This window comes from Coturnix japonica, chromosome 37, assembly GCF_054131305.1.
Source record: "Coturnix japonica strain WE chromosome 37, WE-NBRP24, whole genome shotgun sequence".
Classification (NCBI taxonomy): Eukaryota; Metazoa; Chordata; class Aves; order Galliformes; family Phasianidae; genus Coturnix; species Coturnix japonica.
Window position 1 is genome coordinate 4346312 of NC_140699.1, and position 13910 is coordinate 4360221.

Consider the following 13910-nt stretch of genomic DNA (forward strand, 5'->3'; position numbering starts at 1 on the left):
GACAAGTCAAGGCTGCGTGTGAAAGTACCGTGCCTCCGCACATGGGGAACAGATGAGACTCACACACAGTGCGTAATGCCAAAAGAACGAATTTAATGCCTTGCAACAAATAGTATATACCGGTACATGTGACCGCCCCCATCAGGTACTTGTGACCTCCCTGACTCCAGCCCAGGTGCACCCAACAGCTTTGTCTCAAGTGATGCACGGTCATAGTTTACAAATCCTGATGAGCGGGCTGAAAGGAAGTGATCACACTATGATACAGGAACATCCCCTTCACCCGAGATTTCTGTCCAGGTTTTGTCTTCTCCAATTTAGAAAAGGCTCATTGGTAGGCTAACAGCATTGTAACCAGCATTACTAACACATCAAATGCCTATTCCCATAGATTCCAGCATTGGTAACATTAGATCCTATTTGATTCACATCCAATTTATTAATAAAATAGAAGCACACTGGATAATAACCTGGATAATGCCTAATAATTGCAGTTCCTGAGACTGCATTGGAAATGCTAGAAATTCTCCCATTATGTCGCTCCGCTGTTATCTGCAGTATAACAGGTTACAAAGCAGCACACGGGCCCAGTCACTATGAAAACTGGATACTAGGGCCAGTCCTAACGACTCCCATTTACTTTCCAAAAGCACAATTTGTGCGGGCGATGGGGCAAAGGGAAGTGATGTGCCCGAGGAGTGGGGCTGAGCAGCAGGCAGGAGATGCTGGGAGCTTTGCAGGGCGCTCAGCTGTCTGCCCGGGAGGAGCGCCACCTCCTCCATGTGCCACGGAGCCTGGTGGAGAGCTGCCCAATGGCTCCTTGTGGATGTGGCCTCATTTCCTTCAGGATCTTCAGCGTCTGAAGGGCCAAGGAAGCGACAGCTGGACTGGGGTCATGCTTCATTCCCTGAAGGCCTGCGATAAGAGGAACAGAGAGGCATGATGACCCAGCTCTCCCCTCTGGCAGGAGGGAGCGAGGGACAGGCATGTCACCTGCTGGCTGCCCCAACATCCCACTCCCTGGCTTACTTTGGTAGATGTGCTCTCTGTCAGCCCGCTGCTCATCCCTCATGTGCCGCCCTAAGAGCCCTGCGAACACAAAGCCCCGTCAGCGACCCCCGCTGTTCCGTGGGTGCAGCATGGAGGGCCGGGGATGGGGGAAGCTCAGCCTCGTGGCTCACCGATGAACCTCACGGCCTCCAGTCGCAGGGTTTCCTGCAGGCTCTGCAGGTAGAGCAGGCAGTCGCCCAGGTAGTCCTGCGCTGCACTCTGTCTCCTCCTCTTGGTCAGCTGAAGAGGGAAGAATGTGAGGTCAGTGCAGGCTGGTCCCGACCCTGTCCTGGGGTGTGGGAATGGGCATACTGTTGCGCATACACACCATGCAGTCGCTGATCTGCCAGAACTGCTCTGTCTGCACCAGGTGCTCCAGCTTCCTCCAGCGCAGGAACCGTGCAGCACCAAGGAGGGCTTTCTGGGAGGCCTGCCAAAGAGCTGAGATAGCACCGCAGCCCGAGCAGCCGCAGAGCCCGTGTCCCCAGAGCCCCTCTGCAGGGAGGATGCAGCAGCAGGGGCTGATGCTGCTGTGGGCTGCAGTACTCTTGATGTATGGGGGGCACCACGGGAGCAGCATCACCCTACCCCAGATGAACCTGATTCCCACCTTGGACACGTTCTCTTCCTCATCGTGCAGGTGTAGATACAGCAGGACCAGGTTCCTGCACACCGTCTTCTGCATCTTCCTCTTTTCTTGGCCCTCCACAAAGCTGAGCGTTTTGAGGAAGAAGTCGATGGAGAGCTGACGCACCGTGCCGGACTCCTGTGGAGGAGGAAGGAAGGACATCTGTGTCAGCAGCTCCAAGTCCATGGCAAGCAGGGACAGCACCACCAGTGAAGTGGGGGCAAAATCTCCGAGCTGAGAGGATGCAGATCTTGAGGATGCCCTCAGAACTGCTCCAAAGTGTGCAAGCTCTGCCCAGCGGAAAGTCTGCCCAGGACCACGCAGTGCCTGAACCTGGTGAGCGGCCAGGAAAGTCCCCTGGTGCGCTGTCACAAGGCAGCAGGCATGGGCACGCTGGGCTGGCAGCCACATCCCTCGTGTGCTGGACTCCCTATCATCCTTACATCGTTAAGCAGAGCTGGGAGCTTGCTGGCCAGCTCCAGAGCCATGACGCTGAGCTTAACCTCCTTCAGGAGGTGCAGCAGGTTGCTGAATATTGGTAGGGCCGTGGCACGGATGTCACTATCTGCATCCTGCAGCTGCTCCATGATGCACGGCAGGAAGATGATCATTGTCCTTGCCTGTGGGGAAAAACACCCCATCCTTTAGGTACGGCAGCAAGCGTAATGAGGGCAAGGCTACTCCAGTACCAGCCCTGAATAGCAGGCAGTGATGGGGTGGGCAGAGCGCACCAGCTCCTCACTGCCTGAAGAGTTGCCGAGTTGTACATGGCCCCGCTACAGCCCCATGGCAGGCCCAGCCCAACCTGTGGCATTCCTGGCCACCCCTGCTCACCGTGTCCTGCCTCTTGCTGAGCTGCAGGATGCCCCTGAGCACCAGCTGCTGCATGCCCACCCTCTTGCTCTGCAGATAGTGGGCAAAGATTCCTATGATGCGGTGCAGCTCTTTGCTGAGGTCCATGCATTCCAGCATCTGCAACAACACACGTGGCTCTTAGTGCTGGATCTAACAGTCAGCTTGGGGAAAGACAGCAGGCCCCGAGGGAGGCAGCAGGGCTCGTGCTGCCAGTGGCCTTGCAGCCTCCAGTGTTCTCTGCTTCTGCAGCTGTTGCTCACCTCAACGAGGAAGACCATGGCCACCATATCCCAGGAGTAGAAGTTGGTGCTGAGCAGCTCAACCAGCTGCTGGAAGATGGGGTCACGCAGAGCAGCAGGCAGTTCCCTCATCACCCTGCAGGGATAAGAAGGCACCGTGAGCCCTGAACCAGGCAGACGCAGCTCTGGCTGTGCAGCCCTCTTGCCACTGCTGCAGGGGCCACAGGCTCTGGTGCTGTGGCTGCAGTTTGGCTGAGAACTGGGGACCCCCGTGACACCACAAGGAAGGGCTCCCACCTGGCCACCACCTGCACACCCTGGAGGTGGGTCACAGTGCTGAGAAGCGCGTCCCAGCCCCCCTGCTCCTGGATGGCCTCCATCTGCTTCTGGAGGCCCACGCTGCAGAGCAGCACCTTCAAGGACTGCACCGCGGACCTGCAGGTGGAGAAGGGTGCGAGTCACATCAGGAGCCCCAGCACCGGGTCCCTGGGTGCAGCAGGGGGACGGGGATGTGGCACCTGATGGGAGTGAGCTGGTGCTGCTGTTGCCCCTCCCAGAAGATTTCCACCTCCTGCAGCGTCAGCTCCGTGGTGAAGGACACGTGCAGGAGAAGGGCTGGGAAGAGCTGGGGGAAGATGGCTTCAGCCTCCTTGAGGACCAGAGGGAGCTGGAGTATCTCTGGTAGGATCCTTGCTGCCTGCAGAAAGCACCCGGATATGATTCTTGCCCTGTCCCCTGGGTTTCCACCCCGTCTCTAGAAGTGTAGGGATGGAGAAAGGGAGGGGGGGGGAGGGAGACCCCCAGAGCCCCAGGCAGGTCTATGGATGCATCCCAGGGCAGGAAGAAGGCTCGGGGGTGGACAGGGAAGGGGAGTGGGGACTCAGCTGGGGTTCAGCTGGGTGAATGAGGAACTCACGGCCAGGGCAAGGACACGTGGCCTCTCCTTGATGAATGGGGAGGTGTGCTGCAGAGTGTGGTTTATGAGCACTTGGAACACCTCCTGCAGCACCGTCTTCACGGTTGAAGACTCCGAGAGCATTTCCCTCCACATGGTGACAGCAACTCTGCAGGTCCCCAGGGCTGTCAGCGTGGCTGCTCCTGCCTGGCTGATGGCCGTGGGGTGGGGAGGGGGGGGGGAGAGGAGCCCTGAGGGCTGTGGCCCCATACCTGGAGCAGGTGAGAGAGCAGACCAGCAGGCTGCTGACCATCTCCTTTGGGAATTTGCTGGCCAGCACAAGCAAGGCCCTGCTCAGGCTTTCAAGAGCTGGCTTGGCTTTGATGGAAGGCAGGCTGCTGTGGATCGCCTTCACAATCTTTTGCACCTGGAGGGGGGGAGCATGGGTGAGAATGGGATGGCACCAGAGCAGGGCCCTGCTGCCATCCCCACTGCTGCCTGCCGGCCAAGCGCAGTGCCAGGGATGGAGCAGAGCCCCCAGGGCTGGAGCGGAGGCAGCAGCAGGTTCCCACCTGCTGTGGAGGGAAGCGAGCCTCTCCTGCGAGCACATCCACCATGTGGGCAGCCAGCTGGGTGCTGTGGAGGCTCGGTGCTTTCATGCTCTCAATGGCTGTGAGTAAAATGTTGACCTTTTCAGGGTACAGGAGGTATTTCAGAAGGACCTGTGGGAGGGAGGAGAGGAGGGATGACTTATCCTCTGCTTGGCTGCTCAGCTGTGCAGGTGTCCCAGGAGAACTGGGAGCAGAGGCTGTGCTGGGTGATGCCAGGGATATGAAGCGTGAGGGCCCCAAAGGCACCAGGGCTGCTCGGGGACAGTGCGTGCACTCTTCCTGACACTGCAGGCCTGGGTTCTCCTGTGGGCTCAGGGTTTGCTCTTTGTACCTCGAAGATATTTCTGGCTCTGTCCTCACGGGAAACCTCCTGGTGGAGCGAAGTTTGGCTGTCCCAGAGCTGTGGTACTGTGCGCTCCTCCGGTTGCCATGGCAGTCCTGGACAGGAGCACACACGGTGTCAGTGAGGGGTCTGGGCATCTGGAGGGACCTAGCCCAACACAACTCCTCTCACTTGGGGCAGCGATGAAGATGAAAAGCTGATGAACAGCATTAATCGCCTCATCTCTGGTCCTGTCATCCGTGGAAGTGCAGCACAGGATGAGGTGTCCGACCAGCTTTCCCAGCACGGGGAAGCGTTGGTTCTCCTGGCACTTGTGCTGGAACACCGCGGTTCCAACGAAGCAGGTGCACAGCTGGGGAGAGAGGCAGCACGGCTGAGTGGGCAGCAGGGCCCAGCCCAGGCTCTGTGCAAGCCTGGACACAGGTGGGCTCTGGCTGGGGAGCCAGGATGTGGTCCCAGAGCTGAGCGCGCCGGGACTCCCTACCTCAGGCAAGACGCAGGTGTTGCTGAAGGCGAGCAGCCTGGCAATGCACACCACAGCCCTCTCCTCCACAGCCGCCAGCTGGCACGTGGTGAAGGGCAGCAGGAGCTGTGGAGAGAAAAGTTGCTGTTGTGCCCACAGCACGGGGCACTCGTCCTTCCCCTTGCTCCCCAGCTGCAGCGGGGTGGGTGGTTGCGTCCCTGTCCTGCTGCAGCCCTGCCATCTTCCCGCTGCTCCCCACCCATCCCTCTAACACCACACGGGCTAGTTTTGGGCCAGCACCCCCTGCCCGCAGCAGGCCCTGGGGGGACCTCGTGTGGATCCCTCCTTTGTGGCCTTGAACCATCCCCACAAACCCCAGCGTTGCCACATCCAAACCTCCATGATGTTCTGCAGCTCCACGAGGACAAAGCGGCCAGCGCTGCTCACCAGCACCTGCAGCAGGTGGTGCAGGGCTTCCATGGTCTGCAAAGGAGGACAGGGGTCAGGGCGGCCTGCCCTGCTGCGTCCTGCTGGCAGCAGAGGGGCATCCCGGGTGCTGGTGCCCAGGAAGCGTCCCCAGGGCTCAGCTGACGCGCACCTCCACGTAGAGTTCCGCATCCAGGTCCGCGTCGTCCTCGTAGCGAGGGAGGTGGAGGACGCTGCCGAGGCAGGCACGCAGGAGACCGTTCTTCTCCTCTGGAAGCAGCCATGCTCCACTGCGAGGGGAGAGAGGGCAGAGGTGTGATGCTCCGCTCAGCACCCTGTGCCCTGCAGCCTGTCCCGCTCAGGGCCCCGGCTGGGACCAATGCCTCCACGCTGGCAAAGCCGTGCTGGGGCAGTACCTCATGGCGGCGATGGTGCTCATGGCCTGCTGCCGGAGCTCCGTGTCCAGGTGCTTGGTGGGCTCCTCCTGCAGCAGTGCCTGTGGGCACAGCGGGATGGGATGGGATGGGATGGGATGGGATGGGATGGGATGGGATGGGATGGGATGGTGCAGTGTGCCCTGCTTGGTGTGCAGAGCCCAAGCACCCCATCCAGGCCCCCAGTCCTGGCCCTCGTTCAGGGCTCCCCAGTGACCTTGCAGTGGAAGGGCTGTGCCCTCAGCCCAGCCCTGCAGTGCTCCATTACCTCAATGCACAGCACCACCTTCAGCACGTAGTCACACAGCTGGCTGTGGACCACGCTGTCTGTGATGGCAGCTGTGCAGGCAGTGCGGACGCAGGCCAGAAAGCGCAGCTTCTGTTCCTGTGTCTGAGACAGGAGGGGAGTTACAGGGGTTGGCATCGGGGGACCCTGGCACCCTCTGGGTACAGCCGGGCAGGGGCAGCCATGGAAGCACAGAGTGCACACTACCTGCGGTCTGCATGCACAGCAGGCGTCGATGTAGCTCAGGGGATCCTCGTCCTGAGGTGACACGACGGAGGCAAAAGGATCCTCAGCTGAGCCCACGGGCCCCTGCTGGGGCTGCACCCCATGCACCTCGCCGGGCCCCTGCGGGGCCGTGGGGGTGCGGGATGCTCCGTGCCTCTCTGGCCAAGCCTCTCGAACTCGGAGTGGGGGTCTCTGCTCCATCTCGCAGCGAGGAACAGCGGCGAATGAGCCTCGTGTTCCAGCTCTGCCTCCTGGTGGTCAAAGCCCATTGTAACAGGGCTGTGATCTCACCCTGTTCCATCCGCCTCCACATAGAACCCCTCCTCTTGCCCTGGGCTCGCCCCAGAGCCCCACAGCCGTCCCTGTCCTTGGGCAGGTTCGGTCTGGAAGGAGCCCTTGTATTCACTGTGTGTGTTTGCCACAGCTGCAGTGTTGGGATCCGGGAGTCCTTCTTCAGTCCATCCCTGCATCCCCCCCTGTCAAATTAAACCATGTTCTGGTCTCCATTGGGACGGAGTTGATTTTCCCTTCTTGGCATCTGGTGCTCTGTTTCGGCTTTAGGAGAAAAACAGTGTTGGTAACGCAACAGTGTTTCTAGCTGTTGCTGAGCTAGATGGGATGGGATGGGATGGGATGGGATGGGATGGGATGGGATGGGATGGGATGGGATGGGATGAGATGGGATGGGATGGGATGGGATGGTGCAGTGTGCCCTGCTTGGTGTGCAGAGCCCAAGCACCCCATCCAGGCCCCCAGTCCTGGCCCTCGTTCAGGGCTCCCCAGTGACCCTGCAGTGGAAGGGCTGTGCCCTCAGCCCAGCCCTGCAGTGCTCCATCCCTGCAGGCATTCAAAGGCAGGCTGGATGTGGCTCTGGGCAGCCTGGTCTGGTGGTTGGCGACCCTGCACATAGCAGGGGGTTGGAACTGGATGATCTTTGAGATGCTTTTCAACCCAGGCCATTCTATGACTGTACAGTTCCATACTGGAACAAATGGTAACTAAAATGGTAACTATGTAAAACATGGAGTCAAACCTGTGTGATTTGTCCACACCAGGAGGTGATTAGAAAACAATTAGTAAGCTACAAAGCTGCTTGCATGAAAGGAAAAGAAAATAAAACTACAAGAATAAGGGAAAACCTTTCTTCCTGAAAATAGGAAGAATAATGGACCTGACATGAAATTTGGGTGAAGCTGCCTGATTTTATGAAGCTATTCCCATTATTTTCTTGGTGCTGTGTTTCCCAAATGAGTGGTTTCTGGCTGTGCTGCAGCACCAGTCTGCATGTGAACATCAACTCTATTCACCATCTGGGAAGATTAGGACTTCCCTTCTCCCACCAGCACCACTGAATTACAGTTACTCAGTGGTTAAACAAAGGAATCCTTAAAGAAGGGTTTACAGCTGTCGTGTTATCTGAAGTGCTTGGGGCATTCTGATGCTATTAAGCTCTATGTATTAACAAGTTCAAAAAGAAAAGGTAGGCATCTGATTGTTGTGACAGTTTCTAAGTGATTTGGAAAGCTGTACCACCCAACCACTCCTTCTGTTTGATGGAGGTGACAAAGCTCAGTTTAATTTCTGACTGCTGTTTAAATTCTGAAGCTCGAGCTGGTTCCTGGAGCAGAAAAAGCTCGGAAGCTGTCCCTCCTACAAGCAGGCACCTCTGAGCAAAATATGACATCTCGATTTCTGATGGTAAGGTCAGGAGACCTGATTCCAGCGTCTAGCTTTCGGATTCATGCTATGTTAGTGGGACCTTTGGCATCTAGCACTGACCAACAGCAACTGACAGGCTGGTAACAGTGCACCCCAAAACAGTTACGTTTCTATTTATGTTATGAGGGAAAATTGTATCGCATTGAGATTTCCAGTTTTTACTCTTTGCAGATCTAACTAGCTGCTGGAAGAATCCTGTACGCCATGTTCACACCATTTTCAATGAGCTGGATGAGTCTGTTGTTGGCATTTTAATACCACTGACCAGGCAGGCAATATGTATGGAGTATTTGGCTCTCTCTACAGTCATGAATGTTTGAGTATCTTCAACATGTGGCTCATTGCTTCCATTTCAGGCTGCCCAGAGAAGCTGTGGGTGCCTGTCCTTGGTGTTGAAGGCGAGGTTGGATGGGTGATGGGCAGCCTGAGCTGGTTAGTGGGCAGCCAGCCCATGGCAGGGTGACATTCATTCAGGTTTATTAAGATGAGATGAGTTCTCCTAAATGCGCTGTTCTCCATATGATGATAATTGGAGTCTAGATGGATGACTTAAACCAGACACCAAACTTTCTGATGGCCAAAATGAAATGAACTCAATCCTTTACTGTGTCAGTAGTCTGTAACTAGAGCCCATCAGGTAATTCCCAGCCTCCTGCCTGTATCAGTGGCTGCACACGGTGAAAAAGTCTGATGGGATTTTAACCTCTAAAATGTTCAGAATCAGCCAGAGGGTGAATATATTCACTATGCAAATACCTGCAGGAATAAGCTTGTCATGTATGTCCTCAGGTAGCACAGTAGTTAATGGCGGGACTCAGTAGGTCATGCTGAAAGTTGAGTCTGCTGATCTTGAAGGCCTTTTCCAGCCTAAATGACCTTATGCTAATATTTCTGTATTTATTTCTGTTCAGCTCCCAGAAAACCTCCCACCCAGCCCCCAGCTGACCCCGTGGTGAAAAATAAAACAGAAACCTCAGTGACGCTGGCATGGTCCCCTCCGAAGATGCACCGCCCCATTCCAGTCGATGGCTACATTGTGGAAGGCAATAAACTAACTGGCTTCACGTGGGTGAGGTGCCACGAGTCTCATGTCCCCGTCCCAGAGTTCACGGTGAGCAATCTGTCTGAAGAGGCTGATGATCAGTTCCGAGTGTCTGCAGTCAATGCACATGGACAGAGCCCGTCTCTGGAATTCCCAGGGAGCGTGCACCTTGGTAAGCATAAAAACCCCAATGGAAATGGGTCAGTGTGAGCTGAGCAGCTGTGTTGGTTCCCTAAAGATGTTTCCTTTGACTTTAAGGATAGCAGTGCATTAACACACCAAAGGCTTTCCTTTATTACTAGTTCTCCTATCAACCTCCAGCTACCACTAAAGTGATACAAGTTCTGTTTTTGTGACAGAGACATGAATATCCTTATCTTTTGATATCTCACATGTGCAAGAGGCAGAACTTTCTGTAACAGATTTGAAGCATAGAAGTGCTTCTTCCAGCACTCATGCAAAGGGAGAAGAAGAAATGTCCCTATGATTTAAACTTCCATCTCTAAATGAGATACCAGACTTGCATCTAAAGAGCATTAAGACATACATGTTGTTCTTCCTCAGAACCAGTCCTGGCTGTGAAATCCCCCCTAACAACTGGGGAAGCTGTACCTGGAGGGGATGCCATGTTTACTATTGACCTTATAACAACGTGTTGCAGCACTTGGTACCTCTATGGTAAAGTCTTACAAGAAACTGAGACCTGCATCATCAAGAGAACCCAAACTACTCACAGCCTAATGATAAAGAACGTCACCAAGAACGATGATGGAGCAGAAGTGAAATTTGTTGCCGAAAATGTTGATGTCAGCAGCAAGATGAGAGTGAGAGGTATTTGCTTTGATCCTTCTCCTTTCATCTTACAGTCAAAGCATAGTTGCTGTGATCTGTTGATTAGAACTGGGGCTGCAGGCATTCACTGCCTGTACCAAATACCTGAAACTGCATCCCATGGACTGACGTGAGTCCTGGTAATGACCTAAACATGATAGCACTGAGTGTAGGGTAAGCCAATCTACCCAGCTGCTTGGTAACTGAACCAGATTGCTTCATGCCAGCTGATGAATGTCTGTAGTTCACAGGTATTGGCCAGTGCATTCAGTCAGCAGGTTTACCACTGCATCACCATAGAGCAGTACTTTCAGCTCCAGGTTCAGACAGCCTTTCTGATTGCACTGGAATAGTTTAGAAGTAGGGGAGCAATCATTCCAATAATATCTGTATCAATCAGCTTTGCATGACCAAATAGAACAAATAAACATTCATTATGGGAGGACCTGTTTGTCATTGGGTGGAAACCTCTGCAGAAGCATGTTTAGAGCATTATTAATCAGTAGAAGGAGATGTTTGGTTGATTTTTACTTAGTAAATCCGGCAAGAAGACCAAATGAAATATCTTGAATTGCTCAGCAGTGACACAATGATGAGTGCAGGAACAGAAGGTGATACTTTTTCAGAGATCTTGCAGCAAACATTGACCACGTTAGCCTGATATCAATTGAAATAACGAGGCCTTTGCTCCTGACAGGTGCTGCAGTGAGATTTACCAATAAGAGCAAAGATGTAGAAAAGATCTCCGCTCGACTGCGTGAGGAAGCCAAATTGCAAGCTGAGCTTTCAGACACAGGCGCTACTGTGGGGTGGATGAAGGATGGGAAGGAGCTCAAGGCCAGTGAAAATTATGAACTGCAAATTGTGGGGAAGAAACACACCCTGAAAATTCACAGCGTCTCAATGGATGATGCTGTAAGTTGTCTGTGCATGTGTGAGGGGGATAAAATGCTCTATCAGCTTTCAGTGAAAGGTATGTGACAGTCTGGGCTGTCCTCTTCCTGCCCAGGGCCAGCAGACTGCATTCACCTGACTCCCCGACAGTCCAGCTGTTGTCAGACAGCATCTGGGGTGTTTTCAGTGGCTGTTTTGACTTGAACTGGCCAATCTGCTTTGTAGAGCCATTTGATTTCTGTGTTCTGTCCTGTGATTCGTCCCTAAGATATAGAGGAAATCAAGGGAAAGATAGGAAAAAGAGCATCCCAGCCTTCCTGCTCTTCTCTCAGGTTGGCCACGAGAGATGATGTCAACAGCTCTTTTTGTAGCAGTGATCCCAAGTGTAGAAGAGACCTGTGAAGAGTCACAGGGATGTTTCCTTAGCTGTCATTCCATGGTGGGCTTTTTCTTACACAGATGTAGAGAGAAACTGAACCTTCCCACACAGGTCTCTGTTTTGCTGCAGGGTGTAGGTCTGATCTCTGAGATCCACACGCTGGGCCTTGATTGCAATAAATGAGAGCCCTTTGTTTGCTCCAGTGGAAGACTTTCCATTTCTGCAGTACCCTCTGCAGATGACACAAATGCAAATGCACCTTCTTCCCAGCAACAATTGCCTTTTTTTTTTTTTTACACTGAGTATGCATGAGGCTCTTCATCATATTCTGCTGGCTTGTCACCCTTGTTGATCCATGGAGAGACGAGAAAGCCCTAGAGTAGTGTATGCACTTTGGCATTGGAGAGCTTACTTAATTGCTTCTTCTCAAAGAACAAACTCCAGAGAGGCATGGAGACAGCTCCAAAGAGAATTGAATAATGGGTATAAATTTAAGGAGAGCAGAACACCCTGCCAAGGCTTGTCAGCTAGTCTTAATTTTGCTTTTCTTCTCTTTCTTTGTCACGATAGCATAATATTTCATACTGGCAGTTCTGCCCACAGAATTAACTGGCACAGGCTGCCCGGGGAGGTGGTGGGATCCCTGGAGGTGTTCAGGTCCAGTTCTTGGGACCAGTGCTTTTTTACGTGGTTATCAGTGACACCAATGATGCAATGGAGTGCACCCTCTGCTGTTTGCTGAGTGGTGGGGCTGATGCAGTGGAAGGAAGGGATGCCATTCAGAGGGAGCTCAACTGAGAGGTTGGCCTAGGTGAATCTAATGAGGTGGAACACAGCAAAGTGCAAGTTTTGCACTTGGGCTGGAGGAATCCCAGGCATTTCTACAGCCTGGGAGGAGCAGTCCTTAAGAGAAGCCCCGCAGAGAAGGACCGGGGGGTCCTGGTGGATGAAAAACAGAACGTGAGCCATCAGCGTGCTCTTGCAGCTCAGAGAGCAAATGGTCCCCTGGGCTCCATCAGAAGAGGGGATGGCCAGCAGGGACAGGGAGGCGATTGATCTTCATGATCCTTGAGGTCCCTTCCAACCCGGGCCATTCTATGATTCTGTGATTACACTCACTGACAGAAATAACGGCAGCTGTACAGAAGCTGGATATATTTTGGGACAGTTCTTGTAACCAGCTGATTTTAAGACCCTGCCAGAGTTGAGAGTCTAAATTGCATGTCAGAAGAAAAATGGGAAAGTGGTTATTGCTCATTCTTTTTCATTTGCTGATTCTTTCTTTAGGGATCCTTTTCCAAAGGAGATTCTGGTGCTGGAAGCAGTTGAAGAAAGAACCTAAGCAGCTCTTGCCAAGAGTGCTTGAAGTCCCTGTGGAGAGAAGCAAAGAACTTGGGCTTCCTCTTGGATGCTCCCCACCATGTCTCAGGAAGGAGACCAACTGCTGTTCCACTTTCTGCTCTGTGTGTGGAAAGGTACGTCTGGGTTTCTTCTGCTTGTTTTTTCTTTCTTTTTCTGGCTTTGAAGGAGAAGGGGTGGAGCAAGGGGAGACCCACTGGTCATTTGTTACCTCAAGAACAGGATGGATTCTGCATTGACTGTGAAAAACCTGGGCTAGTAGCATGGGCATGTTTCAGGCTGGACTCTTCTTTGGCTGCTTGGTTTCCTTTTGGCTACAGGGAGACAGCTGTCTAAAGGTGTGTTTTCAAACCCACTCTCCAAAACCATGTTTCATTGTTGCAGGTGGTTCAGTGAGCTCTTGCAGTGCAGATGCTGTAGTTTGCTGTAGAATCTGAATGGTTTCTGTTCCTAGGGGAGGACTGGGAGGAGGTAGTGAGAAGAGAATTCAATGCCTAAGGGGAGGGGAGATCGGGGATTGGTGGGAGAGGTAGCCAATAGGAGGGAGAGAGAAGTTGGGCGCAGGGTGATGGCAACATCCCTTTGGACGTCATAATGCCCCTTTGTGACATCATAATGCCCCTTTGTGACGTCATAATGCCCCTTTGTGACATCATAATGCCCCTTTGTGACATCATAACGACCCTTTGTGGCGTCACAATGCCCCTTTGTGACATCACAATGCCCCTTTGTGACATCATAATGCTTCTTTGTGACATCACAGTGCTTCTTTGTGATGTCATAATGCTCCTTTGTGATATCACAATGCCCCTTTCTGATGACATAATGTCTCCCCTTTGTGACGTCACAATGCCCATTTGTGACATCTTAATGCTTCTTTGTGATGTCATAATGCCCTTTGTGATGTCATAATGCTCCTTTGTGATATCACAATGCCCCTTTATGACGTCACAATACCCCTTTGTGATGTCATAATGCCTCTTCGTGACATCATAACGATCCTTTGTGACGTCATAATACCCCTTTGTGACGTCATAATGCTTATTTGTGATGTCATAATGCCCCTTTTTGACATCATAATGCCCCTTTGTTACATCATAATGCCCCTTTGTGACATCATAATGCTTATTTGTGACATCATAATGCTTATTTGTGACATCATAATGCCCCTTTGTGACATCATATCACCCCTTTGTGATGTCATACTACCCCATATGAAGTCCAGGCAGAG

General features: G+C 53.1%; 1 protein-coding gene across 1 annotated transcript; it reads right to left on the reverse strand.

The window, feature by feature from the left end:
* Nucleotides 1-73: 73 nt before the first annotated feature.
* Nucleotides 74-5702, reverse strand: LOC146754990 (maestro heat-like repeat-containing protein family member 7). The gene is made up of 17 exons (XM_085526508.1): nt 5481-5702; nt 5106-5210; nt 4793-4973; nt 4610-4716; nt 4240-4389; nt 3940-4094; nt 3689-3836; nt 3291-3469; nt 3070-3207; nt 2794-2908; nt 2513-2650; nt 2122-2298; nt 1661-1816; nt 1379-1480; nt 1182-1290; nt 1030-1089; nt 74-915 (listed from the first exon to the last, which is right to left on the reverse strand). The coding sequence occupies exons 1-17, from the start codon at nt 5700-5702 to the stop codon at nt 746-748; spliced, it is 2412 nt and encodes an 803-aa protein (XP_085382634.1). The 3' UTR covers nt 74-745.
* Nucleotides 5703-13910: the final 8208 nt, after the last annotated feature.

Coding starts and splice junctions, on each gene's coding strand:
- LOC146754990 (XM_085526508.1), bottom strand. CDS start 5,702: ATGCGGAACTCTACGTGGAGGTGCGCGTCAGCTGAGCCCTGGGGACGC. Junction 1,481..1,660: donor AGGAAGAGAACGTGTCCAAG/GTGGGAATCAGG, acceptor GCTCTTTGGCAG/GCCTCCCAGAAAGCCCTCCT. Junction 1,090..1,181: donor GGAGGCCGTGAGGTTCATCG/GTGAGCCACGAG, acceptor TTGTGTTCGCAG/GGCTCTTAGGGCGGCACATG.